Here is a 26170-nt window from a genome sequence, read left to right on the forward strand (position 1 = left end):
TTTTAGCCGGTGGTTGAACTCAGTTTGGGGAATTCATCTCCGCTGCAGCATCTGTAGCAGAACGCATAACCGATGTTTCCTGTCTGGGGCAAAATAAACAAGGGGAGCCTGTTCCTCCGGGGAGTCTGGGTGAGCGAATCGAGCGCCCCCGGCCAACACGCTGTGGGCGTGGCCGCCGCTGCTGACGTCATTCAATGACAGCTAGCTGTCAGAAAGTGAGTTCATTCCCCCGAGCCGAGGAGACGGAGCGCCGTCGATAGGTTTTTGCCCTTCCGTTGGTATCTAGCACCCCCGACTCAGCGAGACAACGGACAGGCCTTTCCACCGAGCCCGGCCATGGACGAACAGGCGGGGCCCGGCGTGTTCTTCAACAACAATAACAACTCCGTTTTACCCGGCGGTGGGAAAGGACCGCTGCCCGATGGCGACGCTGGGGAGGCGGCTAGGGCGCAGTACAGTATCCCGGGGATCTTGCACTTCCTGCAGCACGAATGGGCCCGTTTCGAAGTAGAGAGAGCACAATGGGAGGTGGAGCGGGCCGAATTGCAGGTAAAAAAACACCACATCTAATGTATTCGTGATCGCATATCGGTGCCACTACCGGGGCCTTTCTAGTAACTCGCGCCGAGTTTCTGTGTTTGATTGTTCTGGTTACCGGGCTAGCTTGTTAGCTTTAGCACAGGAGCTAAAGGAGCTGTAGCGCCCCCCTTGACCCGACTACACGACGACTGTTTGAGACCTCCTTACTGTGACTGAAACCACTAAACTTGCTTGCCGCCTTGAGGAGTTGAAAGACAGACTTGTATAGTATGTTTATATAAAAAAGCGTGGTAATTAAACGACCAACTGACAGATACAATCACTAGCAAAGTAGTTAAAGTGTAGTGTATAAGCGTAGTACAGAAGCGGCTAACGTTACCTGCCTCCTTATAGCTAAACGTATAGCACCCCGCCTTGATTTTTAATGGACTTAAAACCTAAACCCTGAAAAAAAAACACTTGTGGGAAATGTAGTACTTTTCTCAAGTGCTTTTTTACCTCTTCATAGCTGTCGGTGTTAACAGACAGCATTCAACACACAGAAGACTCTGTGGAGACATTATGTCTTGTTTATGAATCTTATCTTAAGCTAGCTGCCATGTCACTGCCACTCCTGAGGAGAAATTCAAAAATGCTGCCGTGTCTGTCTTTGGTAAAGATCCCAGTGCTTTTAATTGGTATATCTGACCCTTAGCTAGTGGCCAAATAAGTCAGCTATTCAAGGCAGTAGGTTTTGCTCCTGTGAACTACATTTTTTCTAAAGGGAAACCTCACAAAAACTGGGATGCTTGATGTTTAGTTTGTTTTAACTAGAAGTTCATGCCCTGCAAATACCCAAGTTCACTCTGAAGTCCTTGTTTTCTTGTGGTCACTAAAATTACAACTTTCTCTCCATCATGTAATATTCAGTTTTAACCTGTGGTCGTTTTCATTTGGGAATGTTGTTCTGGATAATTTTTATAATATGTGGAGCCCTGTGACTTGTATATTTGTGGCTTTAACTGATCCCTAAATTGAGAAACTGTCGTCACCAGCCTACATTCAGTTGGGGGAAATGACTTTGGACATTGTGTACCAGACCACTCTTTTATCCAGAATTTGAGTGGGCATTGTTACAGCTTATTGCTGTTAAACTTGAATCTCTGTGCCCTATCAATTTGACCCAACCCCCATCATTTTTACCCAGTTGTTTCAGTGATATTGGATCACAGATCAAGAGCCAGCACTTGACTTTTTCAAGAGGGGTGGGGGGGGAGTGGGCAGCTCCATCGACAGACTGACCTCAGCTATAACAAAGAGACGAGAGGGAGACACTGCATTGTTTTTAGCTCGGTGACGTATCCCCCGATCGCTGTAGTAGGGGTTTGACTCATCAGCCTCATGCAGCGCTTTCAGTCTGGCCTGTGTATTAAGCTTCCTGTCTGCTGTCATGAAGCAAGCTTATCAGCGGAGCAGCAGCAGCAACTGCGGCAGAGCACAGAGAGGTTGCTAAATGGCTCATTGGGTGGTTTGTTTGTGGCGGCAAAATGGTGCGCGCTCAATTTGAGTTTTTGTTTTTATTGCATCAAACCATAAATGTGAGGCTGGCTGGTGTTTTGAACATCATTGAGCCTCCATAGACCATTTAAAACTTCCAGCTTAACTCATAATTGTACTCTAATCACTGTTGCGCAGGATTCCTCTGAATAGAGCATCTTTATGTGCCAGTGCTGCACTATTTCACAACAATAATAGTGAATTGAGAATTGAAAAGCTTCGAAAATCCACACAGGATGTAACCTTGTAGTGTCCTTGAGGGATGTGGATGTACTGCAAACATATACAGTACTGGTGGATTAATGTTCAGTGAAGGAACCACTGTGAGGGAGAAAGAAAATCACTGAAATGGACATAAATAAAGACATGTATGAATAATGAAAAGCTGTAGCAGCCATAGAGCCTCAGTAGTGTTCACCACCATGTGTTTTAACCACAGAATCAAAACCGGACACGTTAATCTTGCATGTTTTAAGAAGGTGTGATGTGTGGTTTCAGATAAAAGCCCTTTAGGATTTATCCACAAAGCGATTTCACAACCCAGTGAATACTCAGTCTCCTCCCAGGATTTTTTTTTTTCTTTTTTCTTGTCGGTTGTACAGACGTTGAATGGAAAACAGTTGGAGCTGTGTCTTATGTCGCTGCTTGGGAGGAAGGCGAACCCCAGGGCTTGTAGGAATGTCGTCCAGCCAGCCTGTTAGGTCACGCTCAGAGCCACTCCTCTCTGCTGGAGCGATAACAGAAACTGTACTGTGCATTGCCCGACTTGCCCCGCTGTTGATGTGCCGTGTCTGTGTAATGCATAGGCTGCTGTCGTTCACAATCAGACTCCAGTTGAGCGGTCATTGACGATCAATTGATTGACTCAATCAAGCTGATTTGCTTAGCCAGTGATAGGTCACAGCTCTAGTCAGTCTGTCGTGTGTTATCTCGGTAGTGAAAGTCACTGGGGCTGTGACTGACGATTATTTTACTATCAGTTATTCACTTCATTATTTATTCTTTAAACTCTCAGAAGAAAATAGTGAAAATGGCCTCAACATGTCTTCACATTGTGAGTTTTGTCTGAAAAAACAACGCTAGAACAAATTAATTTATGCTATTTTTGCTTGATGAATGACTTAAATAATCAGCTATAGGCTGCAACTAATTATTTTCATTATTGATTCATTTATTCTATCAAAAATCATGGTGAAAAATGTCAATCACAGTTAGAGAAAACCAGGAAATGTCCACATTTCAGAAGCTGAAAGCAGAAAGTGTCGTTTTTACTCGATTATCAAGGTAATTGTTGATTAATTTTTTGTCGATCTATAGTTTGATTAATCAACCGATCACTTCAGCTTTAATTAACTGACACTAAACTGGTTTGTGGTCCATTTCTAGTAGGTTTAAGCTCTTAGACTAACTTTATTTTGGCACTGAAACCATCCCAGTTTGTTTGGGTTTCTAGTTAGATTAGCAGCTCACACCAGGCAAGTGTATTTATTTTTAATTAGTAGAGTATACACGACATGCAGACTTTAAAGCAGTGTTTATTTGGACAGGGTAAATTCAGTGGAATCACGTAGATGTGTGCATTGTGCATTGTGTTTATGTTGTAGCTTTACACAATAATCTGTCTTCCTAAAGACTTCAAGCAAATTGTGTTTAAAGAGCGATGTTTGTTTTTGCTTTACAAGTCTGCAGAGATTTGGAAGACTGTAAATTATATTGAACTAAAATTAGATTATTTCAGAAACAATCCTCTTATCAATACTGTGATATTGATCTGTTGATGTCACTGTGCTATACTGATTGGCACAGATCTTTTCTGGGCCTGACGACGACCGAGGTTGAGTCGAGTTACGCCCTGTGCAGGCCGGGCACCGCTCCAGTGCGCTTCATCAGCCCTCCAATTATGGGGAAATCCCTGCTCCATAGGGTATCTCCTTGCCAGAAGTATCTGTCAGCAGCCATAATTTGACACCGGGAGAAGGTTGAAGGTGACTCAGGGTGTAAGGTGGCTTCTTGCGGGTGCAGACTGAAACGTGGAGCCTTCACGGGACAGAAAGCCTCTCTTGTATTTCTTAAGGAAAAGCTTTTAACAAGGAACAAGATTGTGTGGCGTGTGTCATTCGATTATTTCTCTGACGGTGGAGCAGCCTAGAATTATCCTGCCTCAGTTCGATGACTTATTACTGTGATCTCATGTTTACTTTCACTAATGGCAAAAAGCCTGAGGCATATTTAGCTCAGTGGTGCAGCAATAAGAAGGACCAAACCGTGCACAAACGTACACATACCGAGGCATTCAGAAATTCAGCAAAGGGAGTCACCGTCATTCCTCAGTCGATACTACATCCACCCCCAAGCTGCAGTTATTTTTGCCCTTCTCAGTGTGCGCCTCAGAGTGGGAAAGTACAAAAAAGCAGAGCACATGCTTCCTCGCCAAAAATATAAGTACTGGTTACAGAGTATTGCTGCTCTGAAGATATTGACAAAGACATTTAAAGCCCTGGGAATGTTAAAAAAATACCAGTTCACAGAGAAACTAGTGCTACACAACAGCTCACATCCTTTCTCACGTAACCAGGGTGTTACAGTACACCACAAAGAATCAGCCCCATCCTCATTGGTTTAATACAGACTGTGGTAGAAGCACCGCAAAGACAGCTCATGTCAGATATTCACTGCGCACAGACAATAGTTAGTTAGTAGTTGAAAAGGGTTTGTGTTTTTCCTGTGAGAGAGTCTGTAGGGAGCCATGTTTATTAACTAAACCCTGTTCCTCTGAGCTTTGCCCCACTGTCCCGGTTGGACCCACACCAGAGCCTCTCTCCCCCTCTCTCTGTGCTGCCTCGTTGGGCCTGTTAATTCCCCTCTCCTTCCTCCATTCACTTCACACTCGCGGCCTTCGTCTGGCTTCGTGGGTGTGCGGGACAGCTGCCTGGTTTGTGCCATGAGGTTGCCTGCCTCCCCCAGTTTTACAGTAAATCTGAGGTCGCCGGTCTGTCAGAGTTGTAAATTGGTACACTCACCAGATCACACTGCTCTTGTGTGATGTGGTGATTTGGTGTGATGTAATCTGGCTTGTTGTTATTCACATGACAGTGTTTTCCTGTTTTAAATGGTTAAAGAGCAATAGTTTTTTTCTGTACTTCTTCATACGCTGTGTATCTACATCCACATGTAGTATTTGACTGTACTGCTCTGTGTACTTTTTTCTTTTTGGATATGACAACAGACTTTTTCATTTTGAGAAACCATATATCAGCATCACACTGATTTTATTTACAGCACTGTAAACCAGTGTTGTCTCAAGTTATATAATTTTATTTTGCACCATTATCTGTTGACTATTTTAAATCAGACCTTTCTTTTTCACTTTGTGTAGTCAGTCTGAGATCACCTCTTGATTATGTCAATATCTATTGTCAGTAGATTTTTATCTTGTTTTTTTTCTATTTACTTGTCTTTGTACTTAATCTTAATCTGTTGCTAGTTTTATTTGATTTCATTTCTCCTCCTTCAATAGTGATTTCACTACGTATCCCTTTATTTATACTTGTGTTGCTTGTTTATCTGCCACGATGGGTCAACCCCTGTTTTTAAATGTGCCATACAAATAAATGTGACTTGGCTACTGACCAGATTCAACAGCAGAACTGCAGGGTTCTTAACGCTGAAGATTTTTGCAGTGACTTGTGCTCGTCTGTGGACGTGTTAAAGAATGAAAATAGCCCATAAGAAGTGATACAGGCACCTGAAGCTAAAAAGTGAATTCAGAGTCCTGTTTGACAGGCCTGACATGCCAGAGAGACAGGGCAGGCCAGAGGGCACCAGCTGCCTCTCTCTCTCTTGGTGGTCAATCGCCTTTTATTGGAAGAAAATGCGTCTGTCTGAATTCATATTCTGAAATAGAGCACTTTACTAGCTCTGTCTGAGATGCTTGCCCACATCAATATAAATTCAGTCTTCTGATAAACTACACAAATGCACATTGTTGCTGATGCTGGCTAGTGACTGGGAAGATGATCACATTTTGCACCAAATGCAGACAAACCCATCATTTTCATCACACATGTCATCTTTATAAATTATTTTCAAGGACCACACCTTGCAGCCACACAACATATTTTGTCATGGAAAATGCTGATGTAGAAATATGTAGTTTTTTTTTTTTCTTGCCTGCATGTGCGCCACGAGCCTTATGTAATATTAATGCAGCAAACATGGGATGCAGCAGCCGCGTCCTGAAGAAGCCCAGTGTGGTGCTTTTTGTTCGCACCCCATGTAAGGTAGCGCTGCAGTGTCAACTTGACGTGTGGCTGTGTGACGGCAGAGTGTAAAATGAAGCTCAAGTGGAAACTCGTGATGAGATGAAAACAACAAATCTGTGTCTGTCTCTGTGAAAAGGCAGAAGATGTATTTGTGACTGTGACTGTGAGGAATCTCTGGCAGTGTAAAGGATTTTCTTCTTTTGTTTTCGGGGATTTGGGGTGGGGGGTGGGGGTATTGTACAAGAGGTGAAAGGCGCAGCTCGGCTCATTCCAGATAACCGAGCAGAAATCTTTATGAAATCACAGTTGGAGCAGCTCACTGCCTCACCCTGACCCTTGGAGCAATCATGAATCTGTGCCCGCGTACATGAGCTGCGTGGATCGATGTGCGACGTCTTCATTTGAAGGAGTGAGCTCCAGCCGTGATCACAGGTCCTCAGCATTTCACAGTGTAATTCTGCTTCTGTGGCACAGGAGTATAAAAATAGAACAATGGATTAAACTTAGATGTTGATGCTGACTGTGTAATACGTGTACATACAAATCAGTACTGAGCCCTTTGCACAGATGCTTTCCAAGACAGTCTGTGGTCGTGGAAAGACGAGCAGTTTTAGTGTAGACACTTAAATTAGCCTCACCACCATCTTGAGGAGGGAAGGAGGTGAAGAAACAGCTGGGTGTGAAACTGGAGTTACAGAAGTTGCTTAAGGAGGAGGAGACGAATAATCCACCTGATCTCAACCTTGTTGTAAATCATTGAGCAGGCCTGCTTTATGGCAGTAGTGGATTTTATGATTTTTGCACCAATGTGATGATAAACTTTGATTTGTCAGGCGTTTTATTTACTGGATTTGTTAAAAAAAAAAAAAACACACATCTACATTACTTCAGGATCCTCAATACAAATTTACACACAAATTCTTCTTACATCTATGAATTAAAAGTGGAATTGTTGTGTTGCAGGATGTTATTTAATCCTTTTTTAAATTGAGGTAGAACTACTACTGTCCGTTTTACAAGTGCTGTCACTACTGTCAGCTGCTCTCATAACAGGGAGCTGTCAGTTTTAACAGGCTTCAATTTACTTTAATTAATGATAAATTTATGCTGATAGTCCTGGTCCATGTTGCATTGATTTAATTACATATATATGCTAGAAAATATGGTTATATAATGCTTATCTCTGTGAACCCTACAAATCTAAACATTACTAACAGTTTTCCAGCTGATTTTTCAGAAAATGTATTTATTATGATGCATATCAATATCATGATATAAAATTACATCAACTGTGATCCTATTTAATGAATAAATCAAGCAGTTAAATCTGTAAAAAGCAAAGTTGAACCTGGGCAGTCTACATAACAAAATACTATATGACAATTGAGGAAAACAAGATGTTTTCACTAATAAAAGCAGACAGAAGTTGTTTAAAATACATTTTTATGAGGAAGTCACAGTAACAAAATATTGTTGGTGTTTTGTGGTAAATATTCATGGTTAAAACCTACCTGAACAGAGTTTTCTATGAACAAATAGAAAGTACACTGCTGTAGTCTCCCAGAACCTCCAGTCTCGCTTCTGTTGTTTTGCTGCCTTTTTTTTCCTCCTGTTGCTTCTAGTGTAATGGCATGCGTGGAATGTACTTGGCTAGTTATCAGGTCGGCCATCGTGGTGCTCATTGGTTTGCGGTAACTGTGAGAGTAAACCCGGTGTTCTGCTGAAAGAAAAGTTGTTTGCATTGTAAATGCGGGATTTACACCAGTTCCCTTTCCCCTCCCTCCCTTCTTCTGCAGCTCTGACCACGGTCAGCAGTGTGTGTGACCATTTTGTTTGTGTGTTGGTTGTACGAGTGTCCGCTGAATTTCTTTTTCAAATGGAGTGAGCTCAGTCTTGCCGCTGAGACGCACTGGATTTTTCACAGTGTTCACTCTGTCTAGATTAAATGGCCTCATTGTGTTGTGGATGTCTTCAGTGATGATGCAGAACAAGTCTGGAAGAAAACACGTCTGGAATTCACAAATCTCAGACTTTAAGGTCTGCTCTGTGTATAAATAGCGCGGTAATCGTTTATAGTCATCATACATTCATTGACTGAAAATCTTGAGTTGCAAAGACCAAAAAAAAGCTTTCCTCTCATTCCTGCTCTCTGCATTTGAACTTTCTTAATGCCTTTAAAGAGGAAGGAATAAAGCAGTTTTTCTGCTTAGATTTAAATTGGAAGAACAACCAAAATCAACCAACTTAACTCTTGTTTCTTTTTAATGAATAACATCATGCAAAGCTGAGCTCTATAAGTTTGTTTCTGCAATTTCACGTGTTTCAGATTGTGATTAAATTGAAAGTGGAAAGTGGAAGTGAAAGTGGAAAATTGACTCCTAAATTAGTAAACTATATGCAAAAGCAGAAGGCACTGTGACCAAACTTTCTTACCTTATCTTACCAGAATTTAGCCAGTGCCTGGACTTAATTTTCCTCCCTCCCTAGCCATTAGCCCGTCTCTCCTGCCTCCTTTTCCTGTCTCTGAAAGGTCCTGCGCTCTTAGATGGATGCCCCATTCTACATGTCTCTTACTCAGACAAGACTAAGGAGCCCTTATCCAGCAGCCCAATAATGCAGTCAGTGTGAGGGCTGGGAATTAAATGCTTCCTGTGTCTCTTTATGGCCCGAGTTGACTCATTGCATTCCTCCCAAGGTTAATGTTTGATGGAGGAGAGATGGCGAGCCAGAGATTCACAGAGCCGCACTCTTCTCTATCTCTGGCACCGCAGGACACCAGGGGTACTCCGGGCCAGTGTTTCATGTGGATGAGGAAGTGGACGGCTGCTCGCTATCTCAATCAGCACAGATGTACAGTTTTCATCTACAGTGAAAAATGAGCCAATGTGCAATCTCTGTTTTTGACATATGCGAAAATAACAACCTATCAAGCTGTTCTTATACTTTTATCTTCATTTTGAATATGAAATTCTTGAGGTAGGCCTTTTAACGTGTGGTCATAATTTGTGGAAATAAACAAGATGTTTTCCCTGTTGAAGAAATCACAGCACTTTTTATTTTTAAGTCAAAGAGCCGGGACGATCGACCGCGTTCAGCTGGACATCAAGAGACATTTAATGGAAAATAGCTCTGCAATTAGCCTAATGAGGCATTTGTAGGTTCTGTGGTCCAGTCGCATGTGATACCGTTGCAGTGGTCCTCCTCACTGATATTTGGACCGGAGCCACTTTATCCGGAGTTAAGTTATTTTGGGGGCCGCACAGTCTGGCCCAATCCATGCAATATTTTCCCTAATGCCTTATTTGTGCCCCTCCGTGTGCCTCCTCTCACATCCATCCAAAGACAGCACAAAGTGGTCTCTGCTTTATTGAATGTAAGCAAGTTAGTTGTCCTCTACATCACTCTCCAAAACCTCCAGTTCAGTTATTGTCAGCCCTGCTCCATGTTACTCTTACTAACATGTTGTGGCTTTTCTTTTTACTCCACTGTGGACAGTCAGATGCATGCTAAACGCTGTTAATACTGTTGTCAATCCTGACTGCATTAGTATAGATCCAGCTGAGGGTAGATTCACATACAGCAGGATGAGTAAGGAATTGGAGACTGTGTAGATGCAATAAGTAGAGTGATGTATGTGCTGTGCTGACCAAACCTTTTGTAGCATCAATTTGTTGGCATCTACGCAGTCTGCTAGTAACTGGTGCCAGCTAAACTTGGTGCTGGACCAGTACCTTGAATCCTGAGTGGAGCTACAGCAGGCAGGTTGTTATGAGTCCCTCTGCGGAGAGCTGTGGATGGTAAGAAATGTTGTTATTAATATGAGGCAGATTGAAGTACTGTCGTGACTCATTGTTGCAGGCAGCAGCAGCAGCAGCAGCAGCGCTACTTGCTATCCGTGTGAAACTGTGATATCCAGCCCACTCAAACTCACACCATCTTTTGCATGTAGAGTGAAAGGCAGGGAATCAAGTCGATATTCATCCCCCTTTTCAAGATGTCAACTCTTGGTTTTAGCTTTTGAGTCATTCCCCGAGAGAACATTTTCTCTCTGAGGTTAGACAGGAGCAGTTTGGCTTGTGCTGCTCTCCTGTATCTTTGTTTGAAATGGATCTACCATCTTGCCCCAGCTCCTCTGTCGCTCATCGTCCTCTTTTAACTACAGAGTGGCACTTAAATCCACCTCTCCTGCTCGTAGTCTTGTTGGTAATTTTCAACAACTCAGATGGACTCGAGAAGAGAGTGTAATTTTGACGAAGTGCTGAAATGGAAACAACAGCGTTCTTATCCTCCTTTCTGTAAACAACGCAGCCTTTAGAGATGTTAGTAGCTTCTGCAGCCGTTTGGCAGTCTTCACCTCGCTGTAACCCTTGAAATACCGGATGGACTGTGGACAGATTTTGTTCTGTTTGGTTTTTGTTTCTCTCTGCTCCTCAGACTACACTGTGTGGAGTGGATGGCAACTTCATAAGCAGGCAATACACTTGTATAGCTTCAGGCTAAACAGATGTTGTTTCATTTTTTGATGCTCAACATAAAAAGTTGTGGAAATAGATCATTACTAATTCATTATTCAGTCATTTATCTCTGGCACCAATCAAACAAAAAGCATGTAAAACTAACAGAAACTGTAAAAGCCAATTTCTACCTCTACATTGAACCAACGCTGTAGATACTGCTCTGTAGACTATGATGTAGTCTGATGTGCACCTTCCTAGAATTGTAATTGCACATTGCAGCAGCGCAGACAGCAACAACTCTGATTGGTCCGCTCGGCCCTCTCTTTTCTGCGTCACAGTAATTTCAGTAAAAGTATCTGTTGCCAGTGTTGCCAGCCAGCCAGTGTTTGGCTGATGTAATTGCAGGGCGACACAGACACACCAACACACAGGTGTAAATGCACATGATGGCGTAGGCTGTGAGTTGATCCCACACAGAAGTATAAACCAATCAGACGGAGGTGACAGTCATGTCACAGTAACTGCACTCAAGGCTAATGCTAGCTTGAGTGTGGTTGTTGCTAGCCTTACCGAAAGCTAATTTACAGACTTTTTCCTATCTGTTTCTTCTAACTAGAAAATCAATTTTGATGCTCCAGCATCTTGCTAATTAAGGTTGTTTTACCACAGTAACTACATCTACTCATAATGGAGAAAACAGTGAAACCAGATGAAGTGAATTTCTTTTGTAAGGCAGAATACTTTTGATACATGATGCCGTTTTTCATCTCTGTACTCTTTACTACACTGTGAGCTATCCTATACCACTCTCATTACAAGTGTGTGCACACGCACATACACTGTGTGTATGTGGTACTCAGCAGTGTAATGTAATGTAATGCTGACTCAGACTGAGTGCGTCAACAGCTGCTGCCTGTTACTGAAGAGAGACAGTGGTGTGCAGAGGGAAGGGATTTTAGAGGTGGGAGGGGGGTTGTTGATGTGTGGGCGAGTGAGTAGGTTAGATTAAAATAGAATAGTACAGATTGGCCTTTTATTTCCCATCATGCCACGCATATTGATTTGACATCGTCCTATTTCAGTCTCAACAGAAGTAGTTGTTCTCAGATGTTGCCTTGGAGGTTGTCTTTTAAGTCAAGTCTTTGTTGCTGGTTAGCTCAAATCTAAGATGCCAAAACACCGGAAACATTGACTCTATTTATAACAGCAACTGCTGTAAATCTCGTACTACTTTAAAAATGTGACCTGACAATCCTATTTTTTTTGTTTTCAGGCCCAAATCGCCTTCCTGCAGGGGGAGAGGAAAGGTCAGGAGAACTTGAAGAAAGACCTTGTGAGGAGGATCAAAATGCTGGAGTACGCGCTGAAGCAAGAGAGGTGAGTGTCTTTACCGCCCACCCACGACACACATAAATACCCTGGCTAGTCGGCGACAATTTCCGTGTTTCCAATGTTTTGCATGCACCCAAAAATAAATTCCTGCCTCTGAGAAATACAGAAAAGGAGAATGTTGCAGTGTGAGGTTCTGACTGGTCAACAAATCAACATCTGCTGCACCTGCACAGAGCTAGCACACTCTCCACATCTTTACTACAAGGTTTTTTTGATAACATGTAAAAGGATTGCAAGCATCCTCTCCTTCATATTCTATGCGTACCAGTCTGGTGTCTCAGCTGGTGTCAGCACAGGCAGTAATGGAGTAAGAGTGCCAGAGAGATTCCCCCGAGCCCAGCTGGTGTGATGTCTCTGGACGAGAGCATGTGTTGGCAGGAAGGCTTTTGTTTGCTGTCGGATGCTTATGACTCTGCAGCGTCCTCGCTTGAAGGAGGACGGGACGGGAAAAGGAACGAGTAGAGAGGGATCCTCTCTTAACGCTCGAGACGAGGTCACCGTCGCAGCTCGCTTTCTCCAGCAAACCAGAAGAATCGTATTGTTCTCGTCCTCGTGTTCACCGGCCCATCGCCGTGACACAAAGGGTCCCTGTGGTGGAGGTGGTGATTCGCTTTGCATTTCTCTTCCTCCTTGACGCATGGCTGCTGCCTAGAACAGAGATATACTGGTGATTTCAACACATCTCTGCTAATATGACAAGCCGTCAAGCGTATCATTTATTCTGGCACAGTAGCCCTCTGCAAAACTGAACAAATAATCCTCATTAATTTTAGATACAAGTGAAGTATTTATGACAGGTATTTCTATCAGCTCAGCTCAGGATTAATTATTAAAGAGTAATTCCGGGTTATGGGAGCTACGTTTTTCCTGTGTAATGAGGGATTATTACCCACATTTCAGATGCGTTCCCTGTCAGTTTGCATGTTTACAACCTGTCTGATCATCTGGCAGCTTGTGTTTCTTGCCTAGCCAGAGTCAGGTTGTAATAAACCAGAATTATCCTCCTAATATTAGTCAAATTATCAGATGCATCTCACATTTTGACCTCTCCCATGCAGGTGTGATGTTAATGCTGTCTCTGTCTAGCCAGGAAATCCAGTCACTGTCTCCTCCCCCAGTCACAACCACAGACGATGTACTCAGCTGCTCTGTGACCTGACAGGCGAAGACTCTGGCTTGTATTAGACGTCTGTGAGCTGGGAATGAGAGGAATTCTATGAATGCAAAGCAGAGCATCGCTGAAATTAGCGCAGGCAATCAGCAAAATCCTCCCAGGATAAGTAAAGGTTAAGAATAGCAAAATGAAAACTGGAATGAGCAAGAAATGGAAATGGCTGGCTGCAGGTATCTCAATTTGAGCTGGGAGCTGGGAGGCTAATGAGAGCCTGAACACAAGTGAGTTAGACAGGTGTCAAAACAGGTTAGCGTTCCTCCTCCTCAGAGGTCAGTGAAATTTTACCCTACCTGTTCTCTGTGAGGAATGTCATCTTTGGGTTAGTTAAGTATGGAACCATCCTCTGGATGTTTGTAGTATGTATTTATCTACTTTTCTCTGCTGAGATCGCCACGAGACTCTGCCTCAGGAGCAACACTTAACCCAGAATTACTACCACTTTTCCTGGTTGCTAAGCAACAGGTCATGTCTCCGAGGGTATCTGAAAGCAATATCAGAAATGGCTTTCTGTACGTAGGATGTACCCAATTTAAAATGAATTTGATTTTGATGGGGGTTGCTTCCTCTGGATCACTGGGCAGTGAGGGGGTGGGGGTATCGCGTGGCGGTGTGTGAACTGAAAGGTGTGAGAGCTCCTCTCCTCGTGCTGTATCGACTCTTTATCACTGATATGGATCTGTGTGCAGCCACTGGAAGGAACAGCAAGGCCGGAAGCCACACATTACTGTTTTCTGTGTGTTGTGTGCCATCAGTTTTATAGATAGAAACAGAATAAAAACAGAATTAAAGTTCTGTTTTACATGTGTGAGGAGTCTGATGATAAATGTTTATTGCATGAACATCAGTTTGATGATCTTATATGTAATTTTTACATACCTTTCCTGCTTCAGATACAATGATTAGTCACTTAATTAACAGAAAATCATTCATTTTAAGTGATTTTTGGTGCAAAAAAAAACAAAAATTCACCACTTCCAGTAGCTCAAATGTGAATATTTGCCAGTCTTCTTTGATAGTAAATTTAATATCTTATCTGAATATCAGACAAGCAACTTGAATATATCAACTTGGGATCAGAATGAGTAATACATTATGAAACTCTTAGTTGCAGCACTGTTTTCTATATAATGATACTCCTTTTAATGTTGTGATATTACAAGTGAATCTGTCTGACAAGCTCATGTGTTTGAAGTAAAAGTTGCAGCTGGGATGACTTTCAAAGCTCATGCAGATGCTGCAGATAATTAGTCTTTTAAATAGCTTCTTCTTGGATCTTTTCGATCAGCCCTGTTTGCTTATATGTTTTTTTTTCTTTCCTTTCCTTCCAGAGCAAAGTACCACAAGTTAAAATATGGGACAGAGTTAAATCAGGGTGACATGAAGCCCCCGAGCTACGACTCTGGTAAGTCAATGGAACCTCAAATGGCGCAACTCCACCTCTTCATACTAAATCACTGTGATTGTTGAGTCTGCATACCTCAAGTGACAAGACCATTACGCGTGTGAAACCTGCATTCATGTTCAATCTTGTTTGCTTCGATAAATTTCCTCATAGTGTGCCTTTCCTAAATCCTGAAAGAGTATGATTATTGTTACTGATGTTACTGTACGAATACTGAACTATGTGAACAGTCAGTGTACAAAAATGTGATCAAATTGCTTTAAAATAATTGTGACAATTTGTGTAGAAAGAAAAGAAAAGCACGGCACAGTTATACCTTCTCTTTGATTTCTGATGAAGACACCAACAGTAAAGGCTTGGTTCACCCAAATTACAAAATGGAGCCATGCAGATTTTTGTGGTTTTATTTTGGTATATTTGCCTTGGATATTTCTGTCTCCACACAAATACAATGGAAATGAGCTGAATTTAAGAAAATCCGACAGAACTACTTCCAGAAAGATCCACATGTCAACAGTCCATAAAGGAACTATTTCTTTTGTACAAAGTAGTTCCAAAGAAAGCTGGTGATCCAGAGTTTCTGGAAAAACCTATAATTAATTTTTAAAAATGTAATTAGTTTTTGGAACAACAAAAAGTAAATTAATTCGCTACTCTTAAAAGCAAAAAAGCCAAATCCTACTTAGTTCCACCCTCTCGGTTGTGAGAATTTGCTGCTTTTCTTTTTTGTTTGTGGTGGGTTTTTGCCACTTTATGGACATCACTTCAAAGTTTTCTGAACAATTAAAGACCTGACAGTTAATTGGGTTTGTAGTTTTAATGCTGTGAGCTCTACAAATCAGAATCACTCTCTCAAAGTCAATATGGACAAGAGTGCTTAGAAAAGAGAGCTTAAAAATATGGAAAATTGAACATCTGCATTTCATCGACAACTCTACCTGATAAGGATCATGTGATGTGATTGAAAACCTCCTGGACTTAATCAAAGCCTGTGTAAATGAAGCTTTATCTACCTAATCTAATTAAATCTTGAAGATTTGAACTGTCGCTCTCACCTTTCAGTTTTCAGGTCCTTGTTTTACCCTGGTATCACTCCTGTATCAGTGCGCTGCATGTTTCTCTACGTGTTATATTATTGTAGTTTAATTGGCCTCTCATGTTCAAGTCCACCGCCATCATTAAGTCAGATTGTGATATTTCCTCTCCTCTCTCCTCATCTCTATTCATGAGGGCTGTTCAAAGCACCCAAGCCCTTGAAGTGTTGATGAATGAGGGGAGGTGAGGAGGGAGAGGTGTTAGGTGGAGGAAGATGGAGCGGCGGAGAGGGGAGGACGAGGAGTGGGAGGTGTTGCTCATATGGTGGCGCACCTGCCCGCTCCTCACCCCTCTGAATTAGGCATGACCCACTTTTTCAGGCACCCTCGTCTGTCTGCCCCCCCCCCCGCCACATTAACCCCACACACCCACACTTTCACCCCCCATCCAAATCTTATTAACACGTCTCTCTGCCCCATGCAAAACTCCCAGCTGACTTGCGAGTGGGGGTGCTGACGTTGTTGGATATCAAAGTGCGCTTTGAATCCCATCATTGTTTGTTTTGTCAGAGCTGTAGACAGTCATAAAAAAAGAGTGTGTGTTGTTCTGGATGCTGCAGGCACAGACACACGTCGCTGCTCTTTCTAGTATGTCATGGGACACGGTTGGAGCAGAAACCAGCCATTTTGAGGAAGGTGTCGTAATGAATTATTAGAAACATCAAAAGTCTTGCTTCAGCATCAAGAACGAGCCAGTGCTAATGAGTTTCAAATCTCTGTCTCTGTACACAGATTTATTAGGGTTTGTTGGGATGTAAATATTTGGATTGAGGTGCACATAAGCTCCAGATCCAACCATGAACTGCAGTGAAAGGTGACAGTGCTCGTGGGCACAGCTGTTACAAACATGTTCGTTTCAGTGGCACAATTTAAAGAGAAGCAGTATCCTCGTCTATTTAACTCTAATCCACTGTTGACTTACTGATAGCGACCGAGCGCTGGATGTGTGTAGTTGCCAGGATGCTGCGATGCAGGAATGTTCTGGTCCGTGTTTACAGAGTGGAAATAATGTCAGAGAGCCAGTGCTGTTTGTGGAGCCCTGATTTGTGTCCTTCTCCTCCAGATGAAGCCAATGAGAATGAGACTTCTGGGTCGCTCAACAATCAGCTGTCCTGGAAACAAGGCCGTCAGCTCCTCAGACAGTAAGTGCACATGGTTTTTCTGTCCCTCTGTGACAGGCTTCAACCCAGAAAACTAAACCACTGCACTACAAAGAACTGTACTGACATACCAGGATGTTGACAGGCCCCCAGTTATGTTTCTCTGCAGCAGCTTGGTCACTTGAGTCAGACGAACAGTTTTTGTGAAGTGTGTCAGCAGTGCCATGGCCTAAAAAACTGTGGGAAAGGGCTCCCTCTCATGGGCAGTGGCAGTCATTACCTTCTCTGTGTGTCTGTTTTTTGTATTTTTTTTCCTCCTGTATACCCAGTGGGCTCAGGGAGGTGTGGTAATCATATCATCCTAGTCTCCAGTCAGTCTGTGTAAATAAACCGAGCTCCAGCCTCTATCCCAGACGCCATCAGGCAGCGTCACACATCATCTGCCCCAACATGCCGGCTGATGAGGCAGCCAATTTATTCTTGACTCTGTGTCAAGGGACAGATCAATAATGTGCTAAGACACCCCTCCCTCTCAGTCAGTCGCCTGCTCAAATTGCTAGAGCTTCTTCTGCGTCCCTACAGGGTAGGTGTAATATTTGATGAGTAGCTCATCTTGCCTCAGCGGAGCTGATACTGTTAACTAGACCACTGCCAGAGGACATGACACCATTCACAGAAACAAGTAATTGACTCTTCCTCGTCTTTGATTCTATTGGAGTCTTGACAATAAATGTAGTGCAGTAATTATTAATAAACTCCTGGGCAAAGTCCCTACACTTCAGACTTTGGATTAAACCAAATAGAACCAGGTTTTAGTGTATTTACCTTGTTCCAGGTACCTGCAGGAAGTCGGTTACACAGACACCATCTTAGATGTGAAGTCCCAGCGGGTCCGAGCGCTGCTAGGACTAGCCGGGGACGGAGGTGGGAGGACGGGTGAACGGACCAGTACTGAGCCTTTGGTCAATGGGACAGACACAAAGGGCATGGGCACCAGAGGGTGAGTACGTTCTTCTAAGGGTAAATGTCTGTGATGTAAGGTGTAATGTTCTGATTCGTCACACTTGAGTTGCAGTTTTAAATGGTATGCTTTTGTTTTTTTTAATTGTTCCTCAACAGGAAAGCTGAGCTCTCTGACACGAGCGCCGTACTGGAGGCCTTCAAGTTCATTGAGAATGCAGCTGCTGAGTTCAGTGATGAAGACGAGGAGGACGACAGCGAGGGGAAGGACAGGACTCACGTGGAATCCAGGACAGTAAGAAAACAACAGTCTGCCTTCACCATCTGCACACTAATTAGAAGTTTGTCCCAGTGCTGTTAATAACCGCCCCCTGATGTTTTCAGATCTTGAGAAAGAAGCCGCCGTCGACAACGTCGCCAGCCAGTATGGACACCACCGAGGACCCTGACACGGAGGAGGCACTGAAAGGCTTCGACTTCCTGTCCAGCCCTGATGAGATGGACACCTCGCCAGAGTCCAGAGGCACTGGAGACGGCACGGACTGGGGTGAGTCTCAGAACGGAGTTTGAAATGTTTATTTTCTAATGCACAATAATGATCTTGTTTTTTAATCTACAAATAGTTTTAGAGGCACTGTAAAGATTGCTAATTATTTTATGCTGTAATCCTATATTTTTCCTGTTTCTCTAAATTTGTCATCTCACAGTGTGGTGACTGTTTCACGGAGTACTCGTCATTCATATATCACGCTGTGGTCATGAATCATGATGTTTGGAGTTTTCTCTGTTTAACCCATAGTTTGTGATCTCTTCCGCTGTGTGTTCCCATAGCCAGCCTGTGACCACAATGTCTCTTCCACTCCTGTGTGTCGTCAAGTCAACCTGACTCCCCTTTAGACTAAAGCCAGAAAAGAAAATAAGGGCTTTAATGTCATGCTGAGGTGTGTCTTTGTATTTGAACATGAGTTTGAGTGTATACAATTTGAACAATTTGATGATCAAACAGATTTCACGGTGAGGATTTTCTGATTAAATTTTCATGACTCAGAATCCAAATGTTCAAATGAAAGAATTCCCCCACATGGTATTAACTTCCCTCCCACTGCTCTCACCTCTTCAGATAGAAAAAAAATCCTACAAAGATTAAACAAGATGGCTGTGAGTGCTGCTCTGAATTATAATGAGTCTAATATCCAGTGGTGATAATGTTCGCTTAAAGAGAAGCAGCTCATCTCAAGGCCTTAAAGCCCACAACTCTCCTGGAGGCTTGAGAAACCTCCAGGAGAGTCTGAGAGAGATCCTCCACCCTGGCCGCCAGGCCACTCTGGCCTCGACCCAGAGCAGCTCCTCAACAGCCTCTGGTTTTGTTCCCCCCTCCCCTGTGTAGAGAAGGACGAGCCAGGTCCCATTTCTGAGGCCTGGGACGTGGACCCGGGCCTGATAACCAAACTCAAGGAGCAGTACAGAAAGGAGCGCAAGGGGAAAAAGGGGGTGAAGAGTAAGTCCTGTCAGGCGCTGCTGCCTCCCTCCCTCCCTCCTCCTCCTCCTCCTTCTCTCTCTGTAGAGCCTGACTTTCAGCCAAAAGGCCTCGAATCAAAAACAAAACATCCTCTCTGTTTTTCCCCATCTCCCTCTCTAGCTGCTCCTTATTATGCCTCTGTCCTCCTGTCTGTCATTTCATACTCGGTGTTTCCTGTTTTCTCCTGCACGGACAAAATCTGTCACCATTACTGTCCTGCCTGGAACAAACTGTAATGCTTGATGCACGTTTTTCTGTCCCGTTTAAACGTTTTCATTTATATTCATTCCATCTTGTCCACACTGTCATATATCAGAAGATTAATGTGAAAGTTAGTCGTGTCCACTCCGTCCATCTGTGTCCCGTCTGGACTAGCACTAGCCTCCTCAGTCATCTGTTTTCCTATATCGGTATCTTCTCCAGTCACAATGACATAATTATCACCATCTTCGTGCTCATCTGTCAGCCATGTTGATGCTACAGTAATAAGTATTTTTGCTGCACTTGTAAATTGGTAGCAATTAAAAGCTTTTTCAGTGACTCAGTGAAGTGACTCAGCTGAATACTACTGCTCTCAGAATAACAGCCCACTTCAGACTCATTCAGAGGCTGAGAGCTCTTAGATTTTACATTTATGAAGCCCAAGCTGCATTACTGCTGTTTTTTTTTCTTCTGTTTTTTTTATTTATTTTTTTACTGCGATTGTGTCATGATTTCAACACCTCAGTTCATCTCACTTTCTTCTTTTTACACCTCTCTTCCTCCTCTGGTTTTATCTATTTCTGTTCTTCACGCTGGATCAGTGCTTTATCACTTTTGTGGGTGTGTGGAGGAGATCATCAGGAGATATTTTCAGGGTTTTTTGTGCCTTTCGTGTGCTGTATATCAGGGTTAAGGTTTTAGTCTAAGGGCCCACGTGTTACAATAATAATAAACATCCACAATTGGTGGTGTAAACGATTCTCCAGATTTTAAATTACTCTCTCCACACAGCCTACACGAAGAGATAAATGTGCCTCTACACCTTTTCTACCTCTTCAACGCGTCTAACAAGGACTCTGCTGCTGACTTCCCTTCACTTTCTCTTCTTTTACATCCTATAATTCATTAATTTACTTTCTTCCCTTTCAGTGCTGCTTTCCTTCCATTTTTATTATATGTTCTCTTTTTCTTTTTCAGCTTGTACTCACAGTTTTTTAACAAAATATTTTCATGCTGCTTTGTTTTCTCCCTCCACTCTCCATCACTGTACGTCTGTTTGGTAACACTGTTGACCTGACTTGTTAAATAGGGCCAAACCGGTCCAAGCTGCAGGACATGCTGGCTAACCTGAGAGATGCAGAGGACTTGTCCCACATGCAGCCTCCATCCACCCCGCAGTCCCGGCCCAATGTGGTCCGCGCCGAGCATGACGGGAACCGAACGGATGAAGGTGCTCAAGCAAAAAAAAAAAAAAAAAAAAACCCCAGCAGATCACAGCAATCACATGTTAACTCTTCACCTCTCGTTAACTGTGTATTTATTTATTTGCTTATTTATTCCTCAGTTGAGGCGCTGACTTTCCCGCCCACCTCAGGGAAGTCGTTCATAATGGGCACAGACGAGGCCATGGAGAGCGAGCTGGGCCTGGGGGAGCTGGCTGGACTCACTGTGGCCAACGAGGCCGACAGTCTGGCATACGATGTGAGTGGGAAAAGGCAGAATGGATTTTGAAAGCCGTGGCACCATTTCTTCTCATTGGAGCTTCATGAGAAACAACCATCCCACCTTCCTCCTCTAATCCGCAAACAAATAAACCACAGTCGCATCGAACGCTGAAAACGAGCCATTTGTGTCTCAAACAGTTATTTTTATAGACGGTGTCTCAGGAAGCTGCTTTGAAACTGCTGTTATTTTTTGACATCATATTAACAACAGTAATGTCAAAGTCATACGGCTATAAAAATACACCTGAGTAGGTTGTAGCATGCTTTTTTAAACTGGGCTTATTTTAGTGAGATGGCAGATTTTCACAAAAAAGTAGTTAAAGGATCAAAACAAACAGAATTAGCATGACTAAATAAATAAAACTCATCAAATAATCATTCTTTTTAATCACAATAAATGTTGCTGATTGCATCCCACAATTTCAGAATGACTTTTCACAACATTTCTGTCCGTAAATGTATGTTTTACTGTTCTGTTACTTGTGAAAACAACCTGCTATATGAATCAGAATTTAACTGATAATTCTGCAAAGCAGCTTCAGCTGTATTTCAGTTCAGGACTCCTGACTACATGTAACAAAGCTGTTAAATGCTAATGAGATGCCCTTTTCTCCAGATTGGCAACAATAAGGACGCCATGAGGAAAACGTGGAACCCCAAATTCACTCTGCGGAGCCATTTCGATGGGATCCGTGCTCTGGTCTTCCACCCCGTGGAGCCCGTCCTGGTCACCGCCTCGGAGGACCACACGCTCAAGATGTGGAACCTGCAGAAGACCGCTCCCGCCAAAAAGTAAGACAATGAACACTAAAAGACACTAACCCAGTAAAACACAGGCTGATTTCTTATGGATTTCTGCTCTGTTTCATTTTAGATTTACTATTGTATCGATTAGCTGTCCAGTGCTCTCTCTTCTTCTCTCTTAGAGACGCTGATGCTCAGACAGCAGTGTAGCGTTTGTAGCGTAGCAGTCTCCTCGTACCTGAAGCAGAAAGAAAAGCTCTGTTGTTGGATCACAGTCCCATAAGTAATCCAGCTCAGTCTGTTCCTGCACTGTCACACAATCCAGCCCCATGTGACAAAGAACTGACAACAGTCTGCTCCACGAGACTCATTATGTCACGTCACAACTCTGCAGCCCACACACAGTCCGTAGTGATGGGTTTATTTTTAGAGGCTGGAGTCATTTTAAAGTCAAGGGTACTTAGAGTGTAACAATAAAACAGCAGCTAATGTTTCTGTTTAATACCTGTTATCTCAGATTTTATCTTTGACACACAAGCATTAAGAACAGCGTTTTGGTTTTGTGTGTTCGATTAATGAACATGCTCTTTGCCCACAGGAGTACATCTTTAGATGTGGAACCGATCTACACGTTCAGAGCCCACAGGTAAAAACACTGCACATGAGCACAAACGTTTTTTTTTTTTTAACAGGAATTTAAAAGTTTTGATAATTCGTCATTATTTAAAACACAGGGGGGCTGTGCTGAGCGTGGTGATGAGCAGCACGGGGGAGCAGTGTTTCAGCGGAGGGGTTGATGGAACCATCCAGTGCTGGAACACCCCCAGTCCCAACATCGACCCCTACGACTCCTACGGTAACAATTTAATAGGTTTAATCATAGGTTTTATCCAGATGAGATAGTTTTAGATAGATAGATAGACCACGCTGACTGACTGTGGTTATCTGGTGTTGTCTGTGACAGACCCGTCGGTCCTGCGTGGAGCGTTGAGTGGACACACCGACTCGGTCTGGGGTTTAGTGTACAGCAGCGCACACCAGCGCCTCCTCTCCTGCTCTGCAGACGGGACTGTGAGACTGTGGGACGCCAACACCACCTCCCCCGCCCTGGCAGTATTCAACGAAAACAAAAGTACTGACTTGGGTCGTGTGTCGCGATTTTTCATTTTTCTAAATGTTGGTTTTGATGAGTAGTGGAACTGAAATGCCTCTGGTTTTCTCTGTGTTAGAAATGGGAGTTCCGTCTTCTGTAGACCTGGTGTGCAGTGAACCAGCCCACCTGGTCACATCCTTCACAAACGGACAGATCGGCCTCTTCAACATGGAGACCCGCCAGCTGGTTCTCAGTCTGGAGTCCAACGTGGAGCCAGGTAGGTCTAGAGAGAATGTTTACCAGCCAGCTGAACTGAAAAACAGTTAAAGGCAACATTTAGACCTCTGACCAGTAAAAAACATAATGGACAGGAATCCTACAGAGATGGACCTTATTATTAAAGAGTAAGATCCTTTTTGTTTAACCAGAAGCACCTCTATATATATCACTACCAGACTCCATTGACAAAAACAGCAGTTTTACCTTGCAGAACACAGGAGCTGCTGGAATATTAGTCAGTTAGTTAGTTTGTGTTATATTGTGACTTTCAGCAGTGGAAGAAGTATTCAGATCCTTTCCTTAACTAGAAGAACACAAACTAACTGATCGAGCAGCAGCACATTAGCAACGTCTGTTTTCTGCTGGGTAAAATTACTGTTTTTGTCAATGTAGTCTGGTGGCTTTGAATAGACCGATAAAATGGCTGTTTCTGGTTAATCAAATGGATGTTACGCTTTAATAAAAACATCTATCTCCTACTTATAATGCTGTTAGACACTTATAGTAACATACTGAACCTATCAGTGGCAAAGAACACTTTTCGCAGGCATATTTTGAGACTGTTTGTTCACATTGCAGCAGCTGTTCGGTGGTGGCCTGGTGCACCACTCTTGCTCGATACTGCACTGCTTGCAAAGTTTTTTGTTCCTATCAATCTTATTTACTCCCAAAAGCTCAGCTGACTGTTGGTGCAGCACATCCACCCTCCTGCTGTGTGAAGTCTAATGTGCTTGTCTGTTTCTAACCAGGCACTCCCTGTCAGATCAATAAGGTCCTCAGCCACCCGACTCTCCCCATCACCATCACAGCACAGGAGGACAGACACATCAAGTTCTTTGACAACAACAGCGGGAAGCTGATTCACTCCATGGTGGCTCACCTGGATGCTGTCACCAGCTTAGCTGTAGATCCTAACGGTCTTTATCTCATGTCAGGCAGTAAGTACCTCTTAACAAGTGGCTCCTTGTGCTGTTTCCAACATAACTGCTACATAACTCCCACTCGTGACTCCTCTCCTCCGCAGGTCATGACTGCTCAATCCGTCTGTGGAACCTGGAGAGTAAAACCTGCATCCAGGAGTTCACGGCTCACAGAAAGAAGTTTGAGGAGTCGATCCACGATGTGGCGTTTCATCCGTCTAAGTGCTACATCGCCAGCGCCGGCGCAGACGCTCTTGCAAAGGTGTTTGTATGACGCGGAGCTGCGTCTCACCCTGCAGCACCGCTCTCTGACTCAGCCTCCCGTGATCAGGGACCAATAGAGACACAGCAGGGGAAGGACCTTCAGGCATGGGTCCAGTCCCACCTCACACAGCCCACTGGTTTCCTGTCGGACTGGCAGACTATGTAGCCGCTAGCCTCAAACAGGCCATGACTCTCCGTAGAAAGGGTCGGCAGGGAGGCCAGTCAGGAGGAGAACTGCTCTCTAGTCCCCCATCTACCATCCAGGCAGGCCTGGGTGTGACCGGCTACAGCGCCCCCACCGCAGACAGACAGACTAAAACTTACCCTCCGTAGCTAGGAGGCTCAGGACAAGTGTTAAAGAGTGTGGAGTGGAGAAATGAGGTTTCAAGCCGGTCTTCTGCCCCCGTGACTTCACGCTCGCCCTAAATCCCTCAGGCCCTCGATCTTCCCTCTCAGACAAACCAAGGTCCGGGTCCTTTACTCCAAGTCAGGTTTTGTGTTGTGTGGATGTTGTTCCAGAAACGTGGGGTACCGAAGGCTTCCTGGAGCTGCCGTGGAAGCCTCTCGCTTCTTCTTCTCTTGCTTCCCAGACTGACTCTGCTTGCTGGCCTGCCTTTATTATTATTTTTTTCTCCTTTTTAAAACACGTATTGACAAATGTGCCTTTGCTTTAAAAAGGTCTTGAAATTGTTATTTTAACAAGCTTGTTTTGGGGTTGGCGGGAGGGAGGGAGGGAGGGGACGGCAGAGAAACGGAGCTGGTTGTCACACAATGTTGTCGATTTTAACATTGGATGTAAAATTACAAATGCTTATAATAAACAAAATATATATTCAGTCTTAAAATTTACTGTGCAGCGTGAGTTTGAGTGCTCCTTTTTGATAAGTGTGGTTGGGGAATCAATTTTGTGCATTTCAAGGCAAAGCTGGTAGTTAAAGACCATTAAATATAATGCCTGTTTGTTAGATTCAAGTAACTGTACACTTGAGAAGTAAGATTACAAACATATGTGTCCAAAGTAAACCATCTTGGTTATATAATTGCAATTCAGACTTGGTTCTAGATGTCCATTTTAGGAATAACTAATTGATTTTGGCCAGTTTGCTCTTGTTTGAATTGAATGGCTTGTACTGTATGTAGTTTTCCCCATTTGTGTGGACATGCTTGACTACAGTGTGATGTATCATGTCCAGATATTTACAGTAGTCCAGTGTTTAGCAGGAAATTAGTGCAGTACTGTAGGACCATTTGAAATAATGAGTTAACCATCCAACACTGAGGGAAGAGGAATGTCCTGCAAATTCCAGTTTATTGTAAACTGTGTGAGGAAGAATCGATCCTGGGTAAAAAGACAAAAAAAAAAAAAAAAAAAAAAAAAAATCAAACAAGATTGTTGTTGTACATGTAGAGTACAGCTTCAAATGAGCCATTTTCTCAGTCACTGGTTTGTATATGAAAGTATGTTCAAAATAAAACCTGCTGTAAAATGTTACCTGGGCTCTGATGTTGTGATGTCATGTGACAGTCGTGAGTTAGACTGTGGGCTATGACTTGAGCTTTGAGTTTGTTTAACCTATGTAGACATTTAATTGGTAGTTAATGTATACCGAATTAGCAAATAGCAGTTGCTGTGTGCAGCGTACCCAAAGATATACTGACAACTATTACCACATTGCTCTGAGACTGAAGATAAGCTAAAAATGTGTTGATTGTCAAGCAAGTTCTGGA

General features: G+C 43.3%; 1 protein-coding gene and 1 long non-coding RNA gene across 3 annotated transcripts; one reads left to right on the plus strand and one right to left on the minus strand.

Moving 5' to 3' along the window:
* Nucleotides 1–192: 192 nt before the first annotated feature.
* LOC108885808 (striatin) lies at nucleotides 193–25934 on the plus strand. 2 transcript variants are annotated; one of them, XM_018680291.2, is made up of 17 exons: nucleotides 193–549; nucleotides 12069–12172; nucleotides 14690–14763; nucleotides 16921–16999; nucleotides 17793–17957; nucleotides 18077–18212; nucleotides 18302–18464; nucleotides 19305–19415; nucleotides 20728–20868; nucleotides 20983–21119; nucleotides 21759–21934; nucleotides 22485–22532; nucleotides 22621–22742; nucleotides 22851–23018; nucleotides 23116–23256; nucleotides 24008–24196; nucleotides 24283–25934. In XM_018680291.2, the coding sequence occupies exons 1-17, from the start codon at nucleotides 337–339 to the stop codon at nucleotides 24450–24452; spliced, it is 2337 nt and encodes a 778-aa protein (XP_018535807.1). In that variant the 5' UTR covers nucleotides 193–336; the 3' UTR covers nucleotides 24453–25934. The 2 variants fall into 2 exon arrangements, with proteins under 2 accessions (XP_018535807.1, XP_018535808.1); XM_018680292.2 differs by lacking the exon at nucleotides 19305–19415.
* On the minus strand, nucleotides 561–11432 carry LOC108885809 (uncharacterized). Its single transcript, XR_001961300.2, has 3 exons — nucleotides 8772–11432; nucleotides 7850–8055; nucleotides 561–6801 (listed from the first exon to the last, which is right to left on the minus strand). It is a non-coding gene; the product is annotated as an uncharacterized LOC108885809 (long non-coding RNA).
* Nucleotides 25935–26170: the final 236 nt, after the last annotated feature.

Source organism: Lates calcarifer, linkage group LG16_LG22, assembly GCF_001640805.2.
Source record: "Lates calcarifer isolate ASB-BC8 linkage group LG16_LG22, TLL_Latcal_v3, whole genome shotgun sequence".
NCBI lineage: Eukaryota > Metazoa > Chordata > Actinopteri > Centropomidae > Lates > Lates calcarifer.

Coding starts and splice junctions, on each gene's coding strand:
- LOC108885808 (XM_018680291.2), top strand. CDS start 337: ATGGACGAACAGGCGGGGCCCGGCGTGTTCTTCAACAACAATAACAAC. Junction 550..12,068: donor TGGAGCGGGCCGAATTGCAG/GTAAAAAAACAC, acceptor TTTTGTTTTCAG/GCCCAAATCGCCTTCCTGCA. Junction 17,000..17,792: donor GGCCGTCAGCTCCTCAGACA/GTAAGTGCACAT, acceptor ACCTTGTTCCAG/GTACCTGCAGGAAGTCGGTT.